This window comes from Erinaceus europaeus, chromosome 1, assembly GCF_950295315.1.
Source record: "Erinaceus europaeus chromosome 1, mEriEur2.1, whole genome shotgun sequence".
In the NCBI taxonomy this organism is placed as follows: domain Eukaryota; kingdom Metazoa; phylum Chordata; class Mammalia; order Eulipotyphla; family Erinaceidae; genus Erinaceus; species Erinaceus europaeus.
Window position 1 is genome coordinate 117,902,377 of NC_080162.1, and position 18,829 is coordinate 117,921,205.

The 18,829-nt window shown below is 43.7% G+C and overlaps 1 protein-coding gene across 2 annotated transcripts in view; it reads right to left on the reverse strand.

The window, feature by feature from the left end:
* The window catches only part of LOC103111492 (protein HIRA), a 106,031-nt gene that overhangs the window by 24,732 nt on the left and 62,470 nt on the right, over positions 1 to 18,829 (reverse strand). For both annotated transcript variants that reach the window (XM_060195083.1, XM_060195072.1), the window contains exons 15-18: positions 18,370 to 18,531; positions 5,818 to 6,022; positions 5,368 to 5,472; positions 2,377 to 2,525 (exon numbers count right to left, since the gene is read on the reverse strand). In XM_060195083.1, coding sequence (XP_060051066.1) covers positions 2,377 to 2,525; positions 5,368 to 5,472; positions 5,818 to 6,022; positions 18,370 to 18,531 — 621 coding nt within the window. The remainder of the gene's footprint in view (positions 1 to 2,376; positions 2,526 to 5,367; positions 5,473 to 5,817; positions 6,023 to 18,369; positions 18,532 to 18,829) is intronic.

Below are 18,829 nucleotides of genomic sequence, written 5' to 3' on the forward strand. Positions count from 1 at the left end.
TCAGGGAGGGGGAGAAAGACACCTGCAGACCTGCTTCACCACTTGTGATGCGACTCCCCTGCAGGTGGAGAACCAAAGGCTCGAACCAGGATCCTTATGCTGGTTCTTGTGCTTTGCGCCATGTGCACTTAACCCACTGTGCTACCGCCCGACTCCCGTAAAAAGACTTTCATGCTTGAGGCACCAAAGGTTTCAGGTTCAATCCCCAGCACCACCATAAGCCAAAGCAGAGTAGTGCTCTGCAGGGGGAAGGGGTAGGGAGAAGACTGTTCACAGTTGGGGAAATGGCAAGGCTGGTGGAGCACCAGACTCTCATGCCAGAGGTTTCCAGTTCAATCTCTAGCACTGTATGTACTAGAATGGTGCTCTGCTTATCTTGCTCTCTTCCTCTCTGCCTCATGTGAAACTCAACTCTTTCATACATAGTAAAAAAAAAAAAATCTTAAAAAAATGCTCTGTGAGTAAAGGATGCTGCCAAGTGTATCCCTTCCAGGTAGTCAATACTGGTTATGTCAGGTACAAACAGCTTCCAAATTGTGCCCAGTGAGGTCTTCCATAATGTTTCACAGGTCTAGGGTAAGGTCTGACTCCATCAGATAACTCAAGAGTGCCACTTCTATCACTTCTGCTCACATGGGCAGGTTCAAGGCAAGAAGGTTAACAAAGGAAGGAACTCTGTCAGCTGTTCCTCCTAACCAGGTGCTGCTGCTTATGACTTCTGGAATGAAAGAGGCACATAAAATGTTTTTGTTTACAAAGGTCTATTTGATAGGACCAGTAGCAAAGAGTCATTCTCTGTGACTGAATTTTACCTACTCATCTCAGAGCTTTGCTTAAGAAAGCCTATTACAGAGGAAGCTGTCATGATATAGTAGCAGCACAATGGAGCAGGTCAACACACTGGGCCTTGGCAATCACTTGGTGAGCTCCCCAAACATCTGTCAGGTCACTGTAGGGAGACTGCTGTGCTGGCAGCTCTTGGCTGCCAGCTAGGGGAGCCACCTGCCTTGGGAATAGGTACAGAAGTAGGGAGACTATGGAAACATGCAGTACAAAACTCTTCACAGGCACCTGGACTTGAGAAGTCAGTCCACTTATCTTGAGAGGGAACAGGAGGGGAGATAGAAAATGAAGGTTCCTACTCAAGGCCATGGGAACCTTGACCCGATGAAGCATTCCCTGATATTTGTGAAAGCATTTTATGTGTAACCTCATGTTAATAAGTTAGGGTCTAATTAAAATAAAATCTAAGATAATCATCTTTGTAGAACCTTCATTAAAAGAATGGAATTCAGGGGGCCAGGAAGTGGCACACCTGGTTAAGTGCACAACAAGGATCTGGGTTCAAGTCATTGTTCACCACCTGCAGGAGGGACAGCTTCACAAGTGTTGAAGTAGAGCTGCAGGTGTCACTCTGTCTCTCTTCCTCTCTATCTCCTCCTCCCCTCTCAATTTCTCTGTCTCTGTCCAATAATAATAATAATATTTTTTAAAAGAACAATTCTTCTTAAAAACATTGCATGACTAACCACTAAATTAAAGTCTCCATTCAAAGTGTAGAGTAAGACTGGAATGAAGATTCAAGGAACAATAAAAAAAAAATCTGCCCTGATCTCCTTAGTTGAAAATTGAGCCCAGTAGTAATAAATAGCTGAGCTGGTAGAGTACAAGGCTTGTATGTCTAATGCTCCTGATTTGATCCCTGGAACTGCATGTACTGGAGTATTAGAATGGCACTCTGGCTCCTCTCTCCCATGAAACTGTGTCACATAAAATTAGCAAAGTAAGTCTATTTCTTTTGTTATTGCCAGGGTTTCATCACAGCACTAAAGCTTCCCCCAATGTGGTAGGGATTGGGCTTGAACCTGGGTTGCACACATGGCAAAGCAGGAGCACAAACTATGAGCTATGTATGCTGGTTCAACAAAATAAATATGAAACAAGAAAAATAAACCAATACTACGATAACTCACAGCTGAACAGTGCTGTGGGAACTAGCCAGGGGAGGAAAAAAAAAAAAAAAAAAAGAAAATGTAGGAAAGTAGGGTCCAGAGAAAGAACCAGAGAGCTAAGATGGGTTTAGCCTGGAATCTGAAACTTCAGGAATCTGATCTGACAAGAGACAGACCACCTGGGTAGAAATACTGACTTGTTTCTTTGTCATCTGGGAAAAGAGATGCTTTCACAGGGTGTTATAGGGACAGAGATGACAGATGTACATGCTCAGTGTGGAGTCAGGTACAGGCCTCTGTGGGAATCAGCATGTGGGTACAGTGCCATTCTTTTCATAGGTCACATCCCGGGGCAGTATCACACAGCACAACACATGTGCTTGCTCTACACTACGTCAGGCCTGAAGAAGAAGCTTGCTCTTACCAACTGCCAGCAGCAGTGAGGATCCGGCTGGTAAGCACAGTTTCCCACTCTTTCCCTTCCCGGTTACACTTCAAGCGACTCAGTTTCACACCCCCCACAGTCATAACTTCATTCTCCACCTCAATGTACATGGAAGGGTCGGAGCTCACCTGGATGGAAGAAAGCAAACAAGATGTCTTTTCAGATGATAGTGGACCCACTCAAACTTGGGTCATAGGACAGGTGGGATGCTCAGAAGCTTGAGGGACCTGGATCCTGAGGTAGGAGGAAGACAGAGATGGTGGGCCAATAGGAAGGTTGCGGTGGTGGGGTGGTGGTGGCAAAAGAGCCAGGGGTTCAAATATGCAGCGCCCGAGACCAGGGGAAACACTAAGAACTATTTTTTAATGTTATTATTCATGTAGTAGACTACTGAATCAGTGTCAGGGCTGAAGAAAACCAAAGCTTCCTGGGAGCTGGGTGGTAGTGCAGCAGGTTAAGTGCAGGTGGCCCAAAGTGCAAGGGCTGGTGTAAGGATCCCAGTTCAAGCCCCCAGCTCCCCACCTGCAGGGAGTCGCTTTGTAAGCGGTGAAGCAGATCTGCAGGTGTCTATCTTTCTCTCCTCCTCTCTGTCTTCCCCTCCTCTCTCCATTTCTCTCTGTCCTATCCAAAGACAACAATAGCAACTACAACAAGGCAACAAAATGGGAAAAATGGCCTCCAGGAGCGGTGGATTCATAGTGCAGGCACCGAGCCCCAGCGATAACCCTGGAGGAAAAAAAAACAAAAACAAAAACCCAAAGCCTCCCAATCTCACCACCTTCTCCTCCCACATGAGAGAAAGGTAAGTGATTAACACACAAACATACCACAAATGAGAATTGTAGCCAGTTGGGGACAGAGCTGGGAGTGAGGCCCAAGTCTGTTTCTTCCTACATAAAGGATTTTCTTTTTTTTCTTTGCCTCGGGATTACTTCTAGGGCTTGGTGCTGGCACTATGAATCCACTGCTCCTGGAGGTCTTTTTTTTTCTTTTCCTTCATCTTATTGGATAGGACAGAGAGAAATTGAGAGGGCAGGGGGAGAAAAAGAAGGAGAGAGACAGAGAGATACCTGCAAACCTGCTCCATTGCTTGTTAGGTATCCTCCCTGCAGGTGAGGAGCTGGGGATTTGAACCAGGATCCATACTTAGGCCCTTGTGCTTAGTATTAGTACTATGTGTGCTTAACCAAGTGTGCCATTGCTCAACCCACCTTTTTAAAATTATTATTTATATATATTTTTATTTTTTAATTTTTGCCACCAGGGTTATCATTGGGGCTCAGTGCCTATATAAGGAGTCCACTGTTCCTAGCAGCCTTTTCTTCTTCTTCTCCTTTTTTTTTTTTTTTTTTAACATTTTATTTACTTATTTTCCCTTTTGTTGCTCTGGTTGTTTAACATTGTTGTGGTTATTGATGTCGTTGTTGTTGGATAGGACAGAGAGAAATGGAGAGAGGAGGGGAAGACAGAGAGGGGGAGAGAAAGACAGACACCTGCAGACCTGCTTCACCACTTGTGAAGTGATCCCCTTGTAGGTGGGGAGCCGGGGCTGAAACCAGGATCCTTAAGCCAGTTCTTGCACTTTGCGCCACGTGCGCTTAACCCACTGTGCCACCGCCCGACTCCCTTCTTCTCCTTTTTTTTTTCCTTTTTATATAATAGGACAGAAAGAAATTGAAAGGGCAAGAAGGAGGAAGTTGACAGGGAAAGAAGAGGAAAAGAGATACCTGCAGTAATGCTTCACTGCTCATGAAGCTTACCCTCTCTGCAGGTAGGGATTAGGTCGTTGTACATGGTAACATGTGCACTCAACTGGGTGTGACACCACTTGGCCCCAGATGATTTTCAGAGACTCTAGTATTGGCAAGTACACAGTCTCTACTAGTCCTTGTAAGATATTCTAAAGTAAGCTTATCTGAGGTCAGCTACACAGAAGAATTCCCAGAATAGCAAGTGTAAGAGAGTGCCTGACTTCACACAGGTGCAAACTCATCTTTTGTGTCTAGGAAGCTGACTGGGAAATATTCCATAAGAAAAATCAGGCAGAATGGCTTGACAGCTTATAGCTAGCTATAAAGTTACACAGTGGAAAAGCTGTATGTAGAGGCTGGTTGTGGTTAGGAGTCAGACCTCTTTCACAGGCACTGAGAAGCCAAGAGCAGCATTGAGCTGGAGTTTGTATAATATAACCTAAAACAATAACAATGTGGGCCTCTATCGCTAGGTCCAAGAGGACCTATGATAGAAAGGGCTGATGTCTGGCCCCTGGAACTCTCATGATTACTAGCCTGGGCTGTGGCAGTTTGTGAACAATGAGATGGGAACTATACACAGGATCCAAGAGGATTCCTTTCAGATATGCACCTGAATACAGCATGAAAGACATGATTTGATAGTGCATGCAAAGACATGGCACAGGTGCTGGACAGACTAAACGATCAGAGGTCCTCTGGATATAAAAGATGATTTGTTCTAGAACAAGCATATAGCTATAAATCTTCAGTGTGAGAACTTGGAGAGCCCTAATGATAGCTGCATTAGGCACTGGGAAACAAGAGTAATGAGCTGGTTAGGAGATAGACCAATACTGCACAGTCCAACTGCTCTGAGTCCAAGGTGATTCAAGGCCAAAGTGGAACTCAAAGAAGTTTCCAGGACAAAGGACAAGATTAGTTGTGAAGGAGCTGGACACGCAGAAGGAAGCACGGACTACAAGGTCAAAACCACAGAGGAGAAAGAGACAAAGGGACAAATGGGGAGTGAAGGGGGGCTCTAAGGAAGGTCAGTAATATTAAAACTAAATAGTTTCCCTAATCAGTCACACCTTCTCCTAGGAGATTATAGAAAGCCCTGACAAATAGCCCTCAATAAGCAACAATTCAGGATTTACAATGTATGTGTGTATGTGTGGAGTAGGGGGAGAGTGAAGAGTGTGTGAGCACCTCAAGGGTGAAGTGGAGGCAGGCTCACCTGGAGGGTGAATGCTCTCTGAGGGCCAGGTATGGGCAGCTTCAGCGTGGGTGCTGGTACAGACAAACACACAGCGTCCTTCTCTGTGGTCAGGGCAGCTGGGGACTGCAAGAACACAAATGTCCCTGAGCCCTGCCCCAGCAACATAGGGCAGTGTCAGGAAGAGGGGAGTCCCCCCACACTGCAAAGTTGAAAGTGCAGATGACTGCTACACTGACTCCCACTTTACAAAGTATTTGACCCCAGGGAGATGCTCAAGGACTCTGGGTAGATCAAGGACAGCTCTAAGAAAAAGTTACATTTATGCTATCGCCATGTCTATCACAGTGTCCACATAAATGAGGCAAAATGATGACCATATGGGACTCCCTTGCTTACTTAAGACACATGGTCCTAGTACTGAGCTTAGGAGCTATGCTGAGGAAAATAGCAGGGGTCCACTGGTCTCACCTGGACAGAGAGAGATACAGACATAAGCCGGGAGTCTTTTCGAGGTCGCCCTTTCTTCTTCTTCTCTACTGTCTCTACCTCGAGCTCTAGTTTTCGTTTGGACAGTGAGGAGGACTTGGTCACATGAATCTTCTCATCACTGTCACTGCTGCTGTCCAGTAGGTCCCGAGGCCTCAGCTCTTTCACAAGGTTCTGTTCTTTCAACCTGCACAAACACAGATGCCTGACTTTCCATATGACTTTTTATTTTATAATAATAATAATAATAAAATCTATATTCACCCCCCCAAAATTGGTAAATAAAAAAAGTAGGAGCAGGCAGAGGGTAGATAGCATAACAGTTATGCAAACAGACGTTCATGCCTGAGGCTCCAAAGTCCCAGGTTCAAGCCCCCGTACCACCATAAGCCAGAGCTGAACAGTGCTCTGGTTAGAAAGAAAGAAAAAAAAAAAAGTAAGAGCTGGAAACTGTCACTCTGATCCTCAAAATAGAGAAAGCTGAAAAACTGAAAATCAACTGTCCTTTAGGTCCATCCCAAGTGAGGTTCTATGGCAAATTATCTTAACCTGAGAGATGGGTAGAGATAGAGAACTACCGCTCACTTGAAGCACAGTCCTTGGAACTGTAACCAGTGGTTAAACTTACAAGGTCACTGAGAACCGGGAGCTAGCTCAGTCAGTAGAGTACACATGGCTTTGGGTACACACCCAACACCACGTGGAAGGATGACATCAAGGAGTGCTCCATGGATTATGGAGCAGTGCTATGGTATCTCTTCCTCTCTTTGAAATGAAAAGAATTCACTGTGGAACTGTGCATGTGGGGAACACCAGGCCCACACACTCACAAAGTAACTGATACACTGCTAGAGGTTGAGTGTATTGACTTATGAGTTAAGACTCCTGGAGGGCATCAGTGTGAAAACTGGAATAATGAATATCTGCTGTGTTTTGGGCTGCGGGCAGGAGAAACAATCTTCTAAAATACTTCTAGGGCTGGGAAATAGTATGGTGATATGTACACCAGATTATCAGGTTTGACTCCAGAGGTCCCAGGTTCAATCCCTTGCACCATCATAAGCTAGAGCTGAGCATTGTTCTGGTTTATCTCTATACATCTCTCTTACTAAAGTAATATAAAATAAATTAAAAACAGAAACAAACAAACAAACAAAACACATCAAGAGTTTTATTCTCCTTAAAGACTGTCCTCAAGGGAAATTATTTACTAGAAGCATTAAGGGATTTGAAGGAAGAGTAAAGGTTAACTCCAGCCTCGATTTACTTCACACACACCTGATTCCCACCTCCACCACCACCCCTAACCGTTATTACCAGAACACCTCCCCGACACACACATCCCATATACTTATGGCCATAGCTCAGGACACTCTTCCAAAGAAAAAATAAGATATTTAACCATGAGATTAAAGACTGTTCCTCTTCCATGATGCACCTTACCACTAAATCACCAGGGCCCTAAGTGTAATAACATTAGAGTACAACTAAGAGTTACAAGGCATAGCCTATCTGACAAGGAGTTTCAAGGGAAACTGAGGAATAATAGGAGGTTGTTCATAAGCAAAGTCACTGGAGGAAATGCAAGGGCCTGCCATTTGTACAGAACACAGTAAACAGTTACACAGTTTCTGTGTAACTCTTACGCAGAAAAATAAAATCTTGTACTAAAGCTTTTCTTTTTTAAAAAATATTTTATTTTTTGAGAGAGATGCAGGGGGGGACAGAGACAGAGAGAAATACCACAGCACTGCTCAGCTCTGGTTTATGGTGGTGCAGGGGATTAAACCTGGGACTTTGGAGCATCAGGTATGAGAGTCTGTTTGCATAACCATTATGCTATCTCCCCCGCCCCTAGAGCTTTTCTTTAAAAATTTTGTTTTCAATTGTCATTATTTATTTGATAGAGACAGCCAGAAATTGAGAGGGAAGGGAGTGATAGAGAGGGAGAGAAGTGGAGAGACACCTGCAGCCCTGCTTCACCACTCACAAAGCTTTCCCCCACATATGGGGAAAACCCCACAGGGGTCCTTGCAAATTGTAGCATGTGTGCTCAACCAGGTGCGCTTCCCTAAAGCTTTTCTATTTCAGTTACTACTTCAACCATATGCCTCTTAATGATAGGGGAAATGTTTTGAGAAATGCATCATTAGTTACTTTCATTGATGTATAAACACCACAGGGTAAAATTAAACAAACTATACAGCTAATCTATATGTGAGAGCCCATTGTGACTACTGCAGCACATGTATCCATCACTGACTAAGTGACACATTACTGTCACAATAAATTACATCAAGTTTTCACCAAAAAAAATACATGGCATGACAAAAGGCAAAAGTAACTAGCCAGGAAAAATGAAACTGTCTCTTAAATTTTTTCTTTTCTTTCTTTATTTGCTGACAGGATTCAACTACTTTTGATAGACTCCTCTGAACTCTTTTTCCTTTTTACTGTTCCAAAAAAGCGGGTGAGAAATGGAGAGAGAAAAGAGAAGACACCACAGTACCTCATCACTGATTGTGAAGCTTCCCCTTTTACGTGGTGCTCCCACATGGTGGCTGAGGGCCTCAACTTGGGGAAAGTATGCACTGTACTGGGTGAGCTATCTCCTGGTCCCCTATTTAACTTTACGGGAAGGAGAAAAATCAAAGTGAGAGGGGGAGGAGAGAGGGAGAGAGAGAAAGACCAGATACCACTCAGCTTTGGAGCACGGTGGGTCAGAAGTTGAACATCTGGGACCTCAGGCATGCAAAAATCCTGAGCCCAACCACTGAGATAGCTCTCTGGCCTGAAACAGTGTTAAAAGATCAAGCAAGTATCAGAACCAAAGACACAGGGTAAAGATTTTAGAATTACCAGGACAGAACTATGATTAGTATGTTAAAGCTTCTAAGTAAAAAAGTTGGACAGCATACAAGAACAGATGGGAAAAATAACCAGGAAGAATTTTATACTAATAATGATAGTAATAACTGAGAAAATAATATAATCATAGTAGCTGAACATCCCAGGCGGTGGCACAGCCAGTGGAATAATGGACTTGCAAGCATGAAGACTAGGGTTTGATCCTGGCACTGTGTGTACCAGAGTGAAACTGATTTTTCCTCTCTGTGTCTTTCCCTCTCTCTCATCAGTAAATATGTCAGTCTAAAAAATGATTAAAAAACCCCTCAAAATTAATGAAAGAATACCAAACCACAAATCTTAAGTATCATGCAGGATAAATACCAAGAAGTCAAGATCTATATATAACATAATCATACTGCATAAAACCAAAGGTAAAAAGAAATTCTTGAAAAAGTGAGAGGTAGGCCAACGAAATAGCTCACTAGGATAATTTGCCACTTTGCCATGTGTATGACCCAGGAAGGGCAGGTAGGGGCGGGGTGGAGGGGATATAGATCTGCAGCATTACTTCACTGACTTGAAGTTTTCCCCTTCAGTTAGGGATTGGGGGCTTGAACCTGGGTCTTTATGCATTGTAACGTGTGCTTTATTGGGTGTGCCTCCACCCAGCATCCTGAGTTGTCTCACTTGACTATCTTTCTTGGTTATCTCTCTCTCTCTCTCTCTCTCTCTCCCAGGTAGCCTGGGGAAGCCATATAAGCATTGCTCAGGAGTGAGCCTGGAGTCACATACAAAGAAGAGATTCAACTATATGTTGTCTATAAGAAATTCAGTTTAGTGGTCCGGGAGGTGGCACAATGGATAAAGCACTGGACTCTCAAGCATGAAGTCCCGAGTTCAATCCCTGGCAACACTTGTACAAGAGTGATGTCAGGTTCTCTCTCTCTCTCCTATCTTTCTCATTAATAAATAAATAAATAAAATCTGTTAAAAAAAAAAAGATTCAACTTCCAGAGGCGGAGCTACGAGCAGCAGATCGCTTTCTCTCCTCTCCTCTCCTCTCCTCTCCTCTCCCAGATCAACTAGGAATACCAAAGGAGACCACCCGGGACCGAAACAAGACAGGACTAGAATGACCACAGGAACCCAGTAAATCACCGGTGAGTACAAACACGTGTGGCTGGTGACAGAAGAGCCTAAGGAGAGATTAAGTGACTGCTAACAGTTCAGCAGTTTATCAGTTGAGACACCACCTCCAGTCTGCTCCACCAACAAGGGGACAGCTTAAGGGAGGAGAGGACTCCCCAGAGACTCACCAAGTATAACTCTGAGTCTCCATTGCTACTACTCTCAGAATCTGGAGCAGTGACAGGGAGGGACACCAGGGGACAGAGATCTAACCAGGAAACTCAGGAGAAGACCTATACCTCGGTGGCATAGCTGAGGGACTATGAAAGTCTCCATATAACCACTGGATTATCTCTGCCACACCCTGCTTTATCTCTTGGTCAGGAGTCAGTGATTAAGCTGAAGCCTATTGATAGTTTAAAAGCCCTCAGGCTCCCATAGCCTACAGGAAAGAAAAAAAAAAAGGCTTTTAAACCACTGAGCTCCAACTCAGAGATTTAAATACTATTGAAACAACTGTTAACTTCCACCACTGTGAACCCTTTAATTAACATACTTAGACACAAGTCAATCCAGGCAATAGTGATCAATAATTTGAAAAGTACTGATAAAGGGAACTCATAAGATAATATATAAAATGGTTAAAACAACAAGAAGAAATATTGGAGAATCGAACCAGGACAAGAGCCCAGCTAAAAGTCCTCCAGAGGGTGAAGCACAAAATAACGAGTTCAACATCCAAACATTAGCTAAGGAAATAATCACAGGAGTGAGTAAAGAATTTGAAAAAATTATAATCAGAAATACAGGAACAACAAATGAGAATATGGAAGAAAATACTAATTATCTCATGGTTATTAGAGAGCTGAAAGCTGAAATCGCTGAGCTAAGAACAACTAGCTGAACAACTAAAACAGTATCAGAGCAGGGCAACAAAATAAATGAACTCCAGAAAACAGTAGAGGGCAGAGAGAATAGAATCTATGAGGCTGAAAACAGAATTAGCAAGATTGAGGATGAATTAGAGACAACTAAAAAAGAAGCAAGAGAACTCAAAAAGAGATTAAGAGATGCTGAAAACAACAACAAAGTCCTATGGGATGGCTTCAAAAGAAACAATATATGCATTACTGGCATACCAGAGGAAGAAAGAGAAGGAGAGGAAGAAAGCATTTTCCAGGCCATAGTAGCTGAAAATTTCCCTAGTCTAGACAACATCAAAGACATAAAGATTCAAGAAGCCCAGAGGGTCCCCAACAGAATTAACCCAGACCTAAAGACACCAAGACGTATCATACTTAGAATGGAAAGGAACAAGGATAAAGAAAGGATCCTGAAGGCTGCAAGAGAAAAACAGAGTCACCTACAAAGGAAAAGTCATAAGATTAGCAGCAGACTTCTCCATACAAACACTACAGGCCAGAAGAGAATGGCAAGATATTTATCGAGTGCTCAATGAGAAAGACTTTCAGCCAAGAATACTATATCCTGCTAGACTGTCATTCAGACTAGATGGAGGCATCAAAACCTTCTCAGACAAGCAACAGTTGAAGGAATCAACTATCACCAAGCCTGCCCTGAAAGAAGTTCTGAAAGGTCTCCTATAAACAATCAGACCACCACAAATAGGACATATATCAAAACACTCTAAAACTCTACAAGAATGGCGTTAAAATATCTTCAATCTTTGATATCAGTAAATGTCAATGGCCTGAATTCACCTATTAAAAGACACAGAGTAGGAAGATGGATCAGAAAACACAACCCAACAATATGCTGTCTACAGGAAACCCACCTAACTCAACAAGACAAACACAGACTTAAAGTGAAAGGATGGAAAACTATCATACAAGCCAATGGCCCACAAAAAAGGGCAGGAGCAGTTATTCTCATATCTGACATGATAGACTTTAAAATAGATAAGATTAAAAAAGATAGGAATGGACACTACTTAATGCTCAGAGGATCAGTCAATCAAGAGGACTTAACTATTATTAACATCTATGCACCCAATGAGAAGCCATCTAAATACATCAAACATCTACTGAAAGAGCTACAGCAATATATTAACAGTAACACAATCATAGTAGGGGACTTCAACATCCCACTCTCTCAACTTGACAGATCATCCAGGCAGAAAATCAATAAAGACATAAGGGAGCTAAATGAAGAGATAGATAAACTAGAACTACTGGACATTTTCAGAGTCATTCATCCCAAGAAACTGGAATACACATTTTACTCAAATCCACATGGGTCATTCTCAAGGATAGACCATGTATTAGGCCACAAAGACAGCATCAGCCAATTCAAGAGCATTGAAATCATCCCAAGCATCTTCTCAGACCACAGTGGAATTAAACTAACACTTAAAAATCAACAAAAAATTAGTACCAGTGCCAAAATGTGGAAGCTCAACAGTACACTTCTTACAACTTCTGGATCAAAGAGGAAATCAAGGAAGAGCTCAAAATGTTTCGAGACTTCAATGAAAATGAAGACACAAGCTATCAAAATATTTGGGACACAGCTAAAGCAGTCCTAAGAGGGAAGTTCATAGCTATACAAGCACACATTAGGAAACAAGGAAAAGCACAAATAAACAGCCTAATTGCACATCTTAAAGACCTAAAAGAAGAACAACAAAGGAACCCTAAAGCAACAAGAAGGTCAGAAATCACTAAAGTTAGGGCAGAAATAAATAACATTGGGGGTCGGGCGGTGGCGCAGTGGGTTAAGCGCATGTGGCGCAAAGCACAGGAACCGGCGTAAGGATCCCGGTTCGAGCCCCCAGCTCCCCACCTGCAGGGGAGTCGCTTCACAGGCGGTGAAGCAGGTCTGCAGGTGTCTATCTTTCTCTCTCCTTTCTGTCTTCCCCTCCTCTCTCCATTTCTCTCTGTCCTATCCAACAACGAATTGCGTCAAGAAGGGCAATAATAATAACCACAACGAAGCTACAACAAGGGCAACAAAAGGGGGAAAAAAAAAATGGCCTCCAGGAGCGGTGGATTCATGGTGCACTCACCGAGCCCAGCAATAACCCTGGAGGAGGGAAAAATAAATAAATAAATAAATAAATAACATTGAGAATAGGAAAACCATACAAAAGATCAACGAAAGTAAATGTTGGTTCTTCGAAAGAGTAAACAAAATCGACAAACCTTTAGCCAGACTCACAAAACAAAAAGGGAGAAGACCCAAATACCCAAATAAATCCTCTCCTGGGGATAGCCTAAGGAACCCAACACATCCATCCAAAAAGATCTGTGTACACATATGTTCTTGGCAGCACAGTTTGTAATAGCCAAAACCTGGAAGCAACCTGGGTGTCCAACAACAGATGAGTGGCTGAGCAAGTTGTGGTCTATATACACAATGGAATACTACTCAGCTGTAAAAAATGGTGACTTCACCGTTTTCAGCCGATCTTGGATGGACCTTGAAAAAATCATGTTGAGTGAAATAAGTCAGAAACAGAAGGATGACTATGGGATGATCTCACTCTCAGGCAGAAGTTGAAAAACAAGATCAGAAAAGAAAACACAAGTAGAACCTGAAATGGAATTGGCGTATTGCACCAAAGTAAAAGACTCTGGGGTGGGTGGGTGGGGAGAATACAGGTCCATGAAGGATGATAAATGACATAGTGGGGGTTGTATTGTTAAATGGGAAACTGGGGAATGTTATGCATGTACAAACTATTGTATTTACTGTTGAATGTAAGACATTGATTCCCCAATAAAGAAATAAATTAAAAAAAAAAAGAAATTCAGTTTAATGGCAGGGAAAATGCTATAGTGGCTATGCAAAAAAGACTTTCATGCCTAGGCTACAAAATCCCAAGTTCAACCCTCTACAGCACCATATATCAGAGCTGAGCAGTACTCTCTGGTTAAAAAAAAAAAAGGGAGTTGGGCGGTGGCGCAGCAGTTTAAGCACATGTGGCGCAAAGCGCAAGGACCGGCATAAGGATCCCGGTTAGAGCCCCCAGCTCCCCACCTGGAGGGGAGTCGCTTCATAGCTCCCCACCTGGAGGGGAGTTGCTTCACAAGACATCTGCAGATGTCTGTCTTTCTCTCCCCCATCTTTCCCTCCTCTCTCCATTTCTCTTTGTCCTATCTAAGAACAACGACATCAATAACCACAACAATGTTAAACAACAAGGGCAACAAAAGGGAAAGTAAATAAATATTTTTAAAAAATTAAAAAAAAAAAAAAAGAAAAATACAAAAAAAGGGGCTGGGTAGGGCAGGTAGTAGCTCACCAGGTTAAGCACACATAGTAGTACACACAAGGACCTGCCTAAGGACCCAGGTTCTTCAAGCCCCCAGCTGCCCACCTACAGGGAGGTTGCTTCACAAGCAGTGAAGCAGGTTTGCAGGTGTCTATCTTCCTTCCTCCCTATCTTCTCCTCCTCTCAGTTTCTCTCTGTCCTATCCAAAACACTGAAAGAATGGCCATAGGACCAGTGGATTTGTAGTGCTGGCACTGAGCCCTAGTGATAACCCTGGAGGCAAAACAAACAAACAAAAGAACAAAATGGAGCCAAGTAGTGACATGCATTTTAAGGATACACACACACAAAATACTTCATATTACATTTCAAAGTGTTAACAGCAGGAAGGTTTTCTGATTCTGGATAGAAAAATAGCTATAATCAAGGGCAACAAAAAGGGAAAATAAATATAAAAAATAGCTATATAAAAAGATTACACGGAAGGTCTGGGATATAGTTCAAGAGAATATATACTATGCATTCAATCTCAAGCACTCTAAACACACACAAACACACACAAGATTTGTATAATACAAAAATGAACCCACTGTAACACTGTGGGGTAGAATACAAGGCCCCACGCTGCTACACTGTTGGTGGGAATGCAAAGACACGAGATTTGTATAATACAAACATGAACCCACTATAATACTATAAGGTAGAATACAAGGTCCCATGCTGCTACACTGTTGGTGGGAGTGCAGCTCCTCTGGTGAGTCCTTTTTTTTTTTCTTATTTTTCCTCCAGGGTTATTGCTGGGCTCCTTGGTGCCTGCACCATGAATCCACCGCTCCTGGAGGCCATTTTTCCCCCTTTTTGTTGCCCTAGTTGTTGCAGCCTCGTTGCGGTTATTATTGCCATTGTTGACGTTGCGTTGTTGTTGGATAGGACAGAGAGAAATGGAGAGAGGAGGGGAAGACAGAGAGAGAGGGGGAGAGAAAGACAGACACCTGCAGACCTGCTTCACCGCCTGTGAAGCGAATCCCCTGCAGGTAGGGAGCCGGGGGCTCGAACCGGGATCCTTACGCCGGTCCCTGCGCATTGCGCCATGTGGGCTTAACCCACTGCGCCACCACCCGACCCCCCTCTGGTGAGTCCTTAAATAAAAATGGAAACACTTTATGATCTAGCAATACAACTTTCTTTTTCTTTTTCTTTTCCACTCTGTTTTACTTATTTATTATTGGACAGAGATAGAGAGAAATTGAGAAAGGTGAAGGGATAGAGAGGGGAAAGAGACAGAGAGATACCCGCAGCCCTGCTTCACCACTTCTGAAACTTTCCCCCTGCAGGTGGGGACCAGGGGCTTGAACCTGGTCCTTGTGCACTGTGATGCATGCTCTCTCTTTTTAAAATACATATATTTGTTTACTTATTTCCCCTTTTGTTGTCCTTGTTATTTTTAATTGTTGTTGTAGTTATTATTGTTGTTGTTATTTATGTTGTCGTTGTTGGATAAGATACAGAGAAATGGAGAGAGGAGGGGGAGAGAAAGAAACACACCAGCAGACCTGCTTCACCACTTGTGAAGAGACTCCTCTGCAGGTGGGGAGCCGGACACTTGAACCGGGATCCTTATGCTGGTCCTTGCATTTTGCGCCATGTGTGCTTCACGCCACATTGTGCTTCACCTGCTGCCCTACCGCCCGACCCCCATGATGCATGCTCTTAAACAACTGCGCCACCACCTCGCCCCTAAATACCATTTATTTATTCAAAGGACATGAAATCACTTAATATTATCATTGTTTTTGAAATCACTTATTTGAAGAGACATGTGCTCGCCCATGTTCACAGCTGCATTATCACAATAACCAAAGAGTAAAAGTAATCTAAATGTCGTTTCACACATGACTGGATGAAGGTGCTAGGGGTATGTACTCTATGGAATGCTTCTCAGCAAAAAAAAAAAAAAAAAGGTAAATCATTAATCACAAAAGAGAAAAGAAAGAGGGGGAGGGAGGGAGGGAGGAAGGAAGGAGGACACATGAGTCTACACTGAAAGTCATGAGATAGTGGACTTGTAAGAAAAGTCCTCCCCGGGAGTCGGGCTGTAGCGCAGCGGGTTAAGCACAGGTGGCGCAAAGCACAAGGACCGGCATAAGGATCCCGGTTCGAACCCCGGCTCCCCACCTGCAGGGGAGTCGCTTCACAGGCGGTGAAGCAGGTCTGCAGGTGTCTATCTTTCTCTCCTCCTCTCTGTCTTCCCCTCCTCTCTCCATTTCTCTCTGTCCTATCCAACAACAACAACAATAACTACAACAATAAAAACAACAAGGGCAACAAAAGGGAATAAATAAATAAAATAAATATTAAAAAAAAAAAAAAGAAAGAAAAGTCCTCCCTGGGGGCTGGGCGGTAGCGCAGTGGGTTAAGAGCATATGGCGCAAAGCACAAGGACCCGCATAAAGATCCCAGTTAGAGCCCCCAGCTGCCCACCTGCAGGGGGTCACTTCGCAAGCAGTGAAGCAGGTCTGCAGGTGTCTTTCTCTCCTCCTGTCTTCCCCTCCTCTCTCAATTTCTCTCTGTCCTATCCAACAACAACAGCTATGACAACAATAATAACAATTACAACAAGCACAACAAGGGCAACAAAATGGGAAAAAGACAGCTTCCAGGAGCAGTGGATTTGTAGTGCAGGCACTGTGCCCCAGGGATAACCCTGGAGGTAAAATAAATAAATAAATAAATAAATAAAAGTCTTCCCATGCTAGTTTCCAGGACTGTTCCACAAAGAATGATGCACACACAGCACTTCTGAGATGCTAAGGGAAGCTCAGAGAATGGCATACTGCATGAAGCTCTATCTTTAAGACCCTGTCTACTGGGCTGGCGAAACAGCTCACTTGGATAACACGCTGCTTTGCCATGTGCACAACCCAGGTTTAAGCCTGGCCTCTTTTGCACTGAAGGAAGCTTTACTGCTATTTTCATTCTCTGCCTCTCTGTCTTTACCAACCAAACAAATCAAGGACAGGTCTTTTCATTAAGCACCTGCTGTCTAAGTGGCTGGGTACTGCAAGAGTCTTTGACCAGTATACTTTCATTTGGCTGATGGTGGTATAGGCAAGGGTTCCTGAACCCTGGTCACCTTGTAGTGCAGTGCAACCCTGACAGAAGAGTATTTAAACTCTGGCTCTCATTGAAGAAGGTTGCCCAGTCTGTGTTTAACTATCTCAGTTCCTACTGACTGAACCAGTGAGTTCTGTGTGTTGAGTTCCATGCCATCCATTATGGACTCCGAGGAAGAGACCATCCCAGGAGGCAGAGAACCTCAGTGCCAACAAGGCTGGCACACTTGCTCTGACCACTTCAGAAGGGATCACTCAAGTAATAGAAATAAAGAAATATATCCACATGACTTGGTTGATAGGAACTAAGGGAGGTACAGAGTCTATAATAGCTACAAAGTCTATCTGCCTTCAAAATGACCTCCAGTGTGTGTGTGTGTGTGTGTGTGTGTGTGTATGTGTCTCCAGGATTACTGCTGGGCTTGGTGCCAACAATTTGAATCCACTGCTCCTGGTGGCCATTTCCCCCATTTTATTGGATAGGACAGAGAGACTGAGAGAGACGGGGAAGATAGAGAGAGAGAGACACCTACAGACCAGCTTCACTGCTTGTGAAGCTTCCTCCTGCAGGTGGGGTAAGCAGGGGCTTGAACCCAGATCCCTGCATGGGTCCTTTTGCATAATACTATGTGTGCTGAACTGGGGGGGTGCCATCACATGAAACCCCCCTCCTATGATTTTTTAGTTTGCTGCTCAATTTATAAGCAAAAAGCCATTACTTTTTTTTTTCTTTTAACCAGAGCACTGCTCAGCTTTGGCTTATGGTGATGCAGGGGATTGAACCTGGGACTTCAGAGCCTCAGGCATGAGAGTCTGTTAGCATAACCATTATGCTATCTTCCCCCCGCCCCCCCCCCCCCAAATCCATAACATCTATGGTATAACAGTACTGGAGAGTTTCCTATTTCACACCAATCTCCTGTCCCTCTTCTAGGGTAACTCCAGGTCTGATCAATTATTATTCTCAGTACAGCCTTTGCACTGACAAACCTTCATGCCCTTAATGACTGCTAGGTCCTGCCTGGCAACTCCTTTCAACTAGCTTTTCACTTGAGGCAGATACTCCTTTCTCCTGAGTCAGGGGCTCCCAAGTTCAGAGTAACTGGAGTCTACTCCCCTTAGTGGGAAAGCATGCTGTTTTGCTGGTTGAAGTTGGCATCTCTTTACTTTCAGAGCAGCATGCTCTTTCACTCATGTAGTACCACCCACCTTTCCACTGATGCAGCAGTCGCACTGGTCAAGGCAGGAGCACCTGGTGTAGCTTTGGACCGTTCAGTGAATCGGGAGTCAAATGCTTTCATGGGTTCAATCTTGGATGGGGTTGTTAACACGGCAGGGGATGATGCAGCAGGAGTCGAGGTAGCATTCACACTGGGGTAGGGTGAAGAAGATGGGAAAGCATGTCAAATATAGCTCTTCAAGACTTGGGGGCCCTGGTGTGCTTTCCTTAGGGTCAATGAATGGGACACAAATATCAACATTTCATAAAGTATTTCTTCTCTCCCTTTCTTCCTCTGTCTCTCCCTCCCTTCCTTCCATCCTTTCACCAGAGTCCTGGTTAGCTGTCTTGTGAGGGATTGAATCTGGACTTTGGAGCCTCAGGCATGAGTCTCTTTGCATAACCATTATGCTATCTATTGTTGATGCCCCTTTCTGACTATTTCTTTAA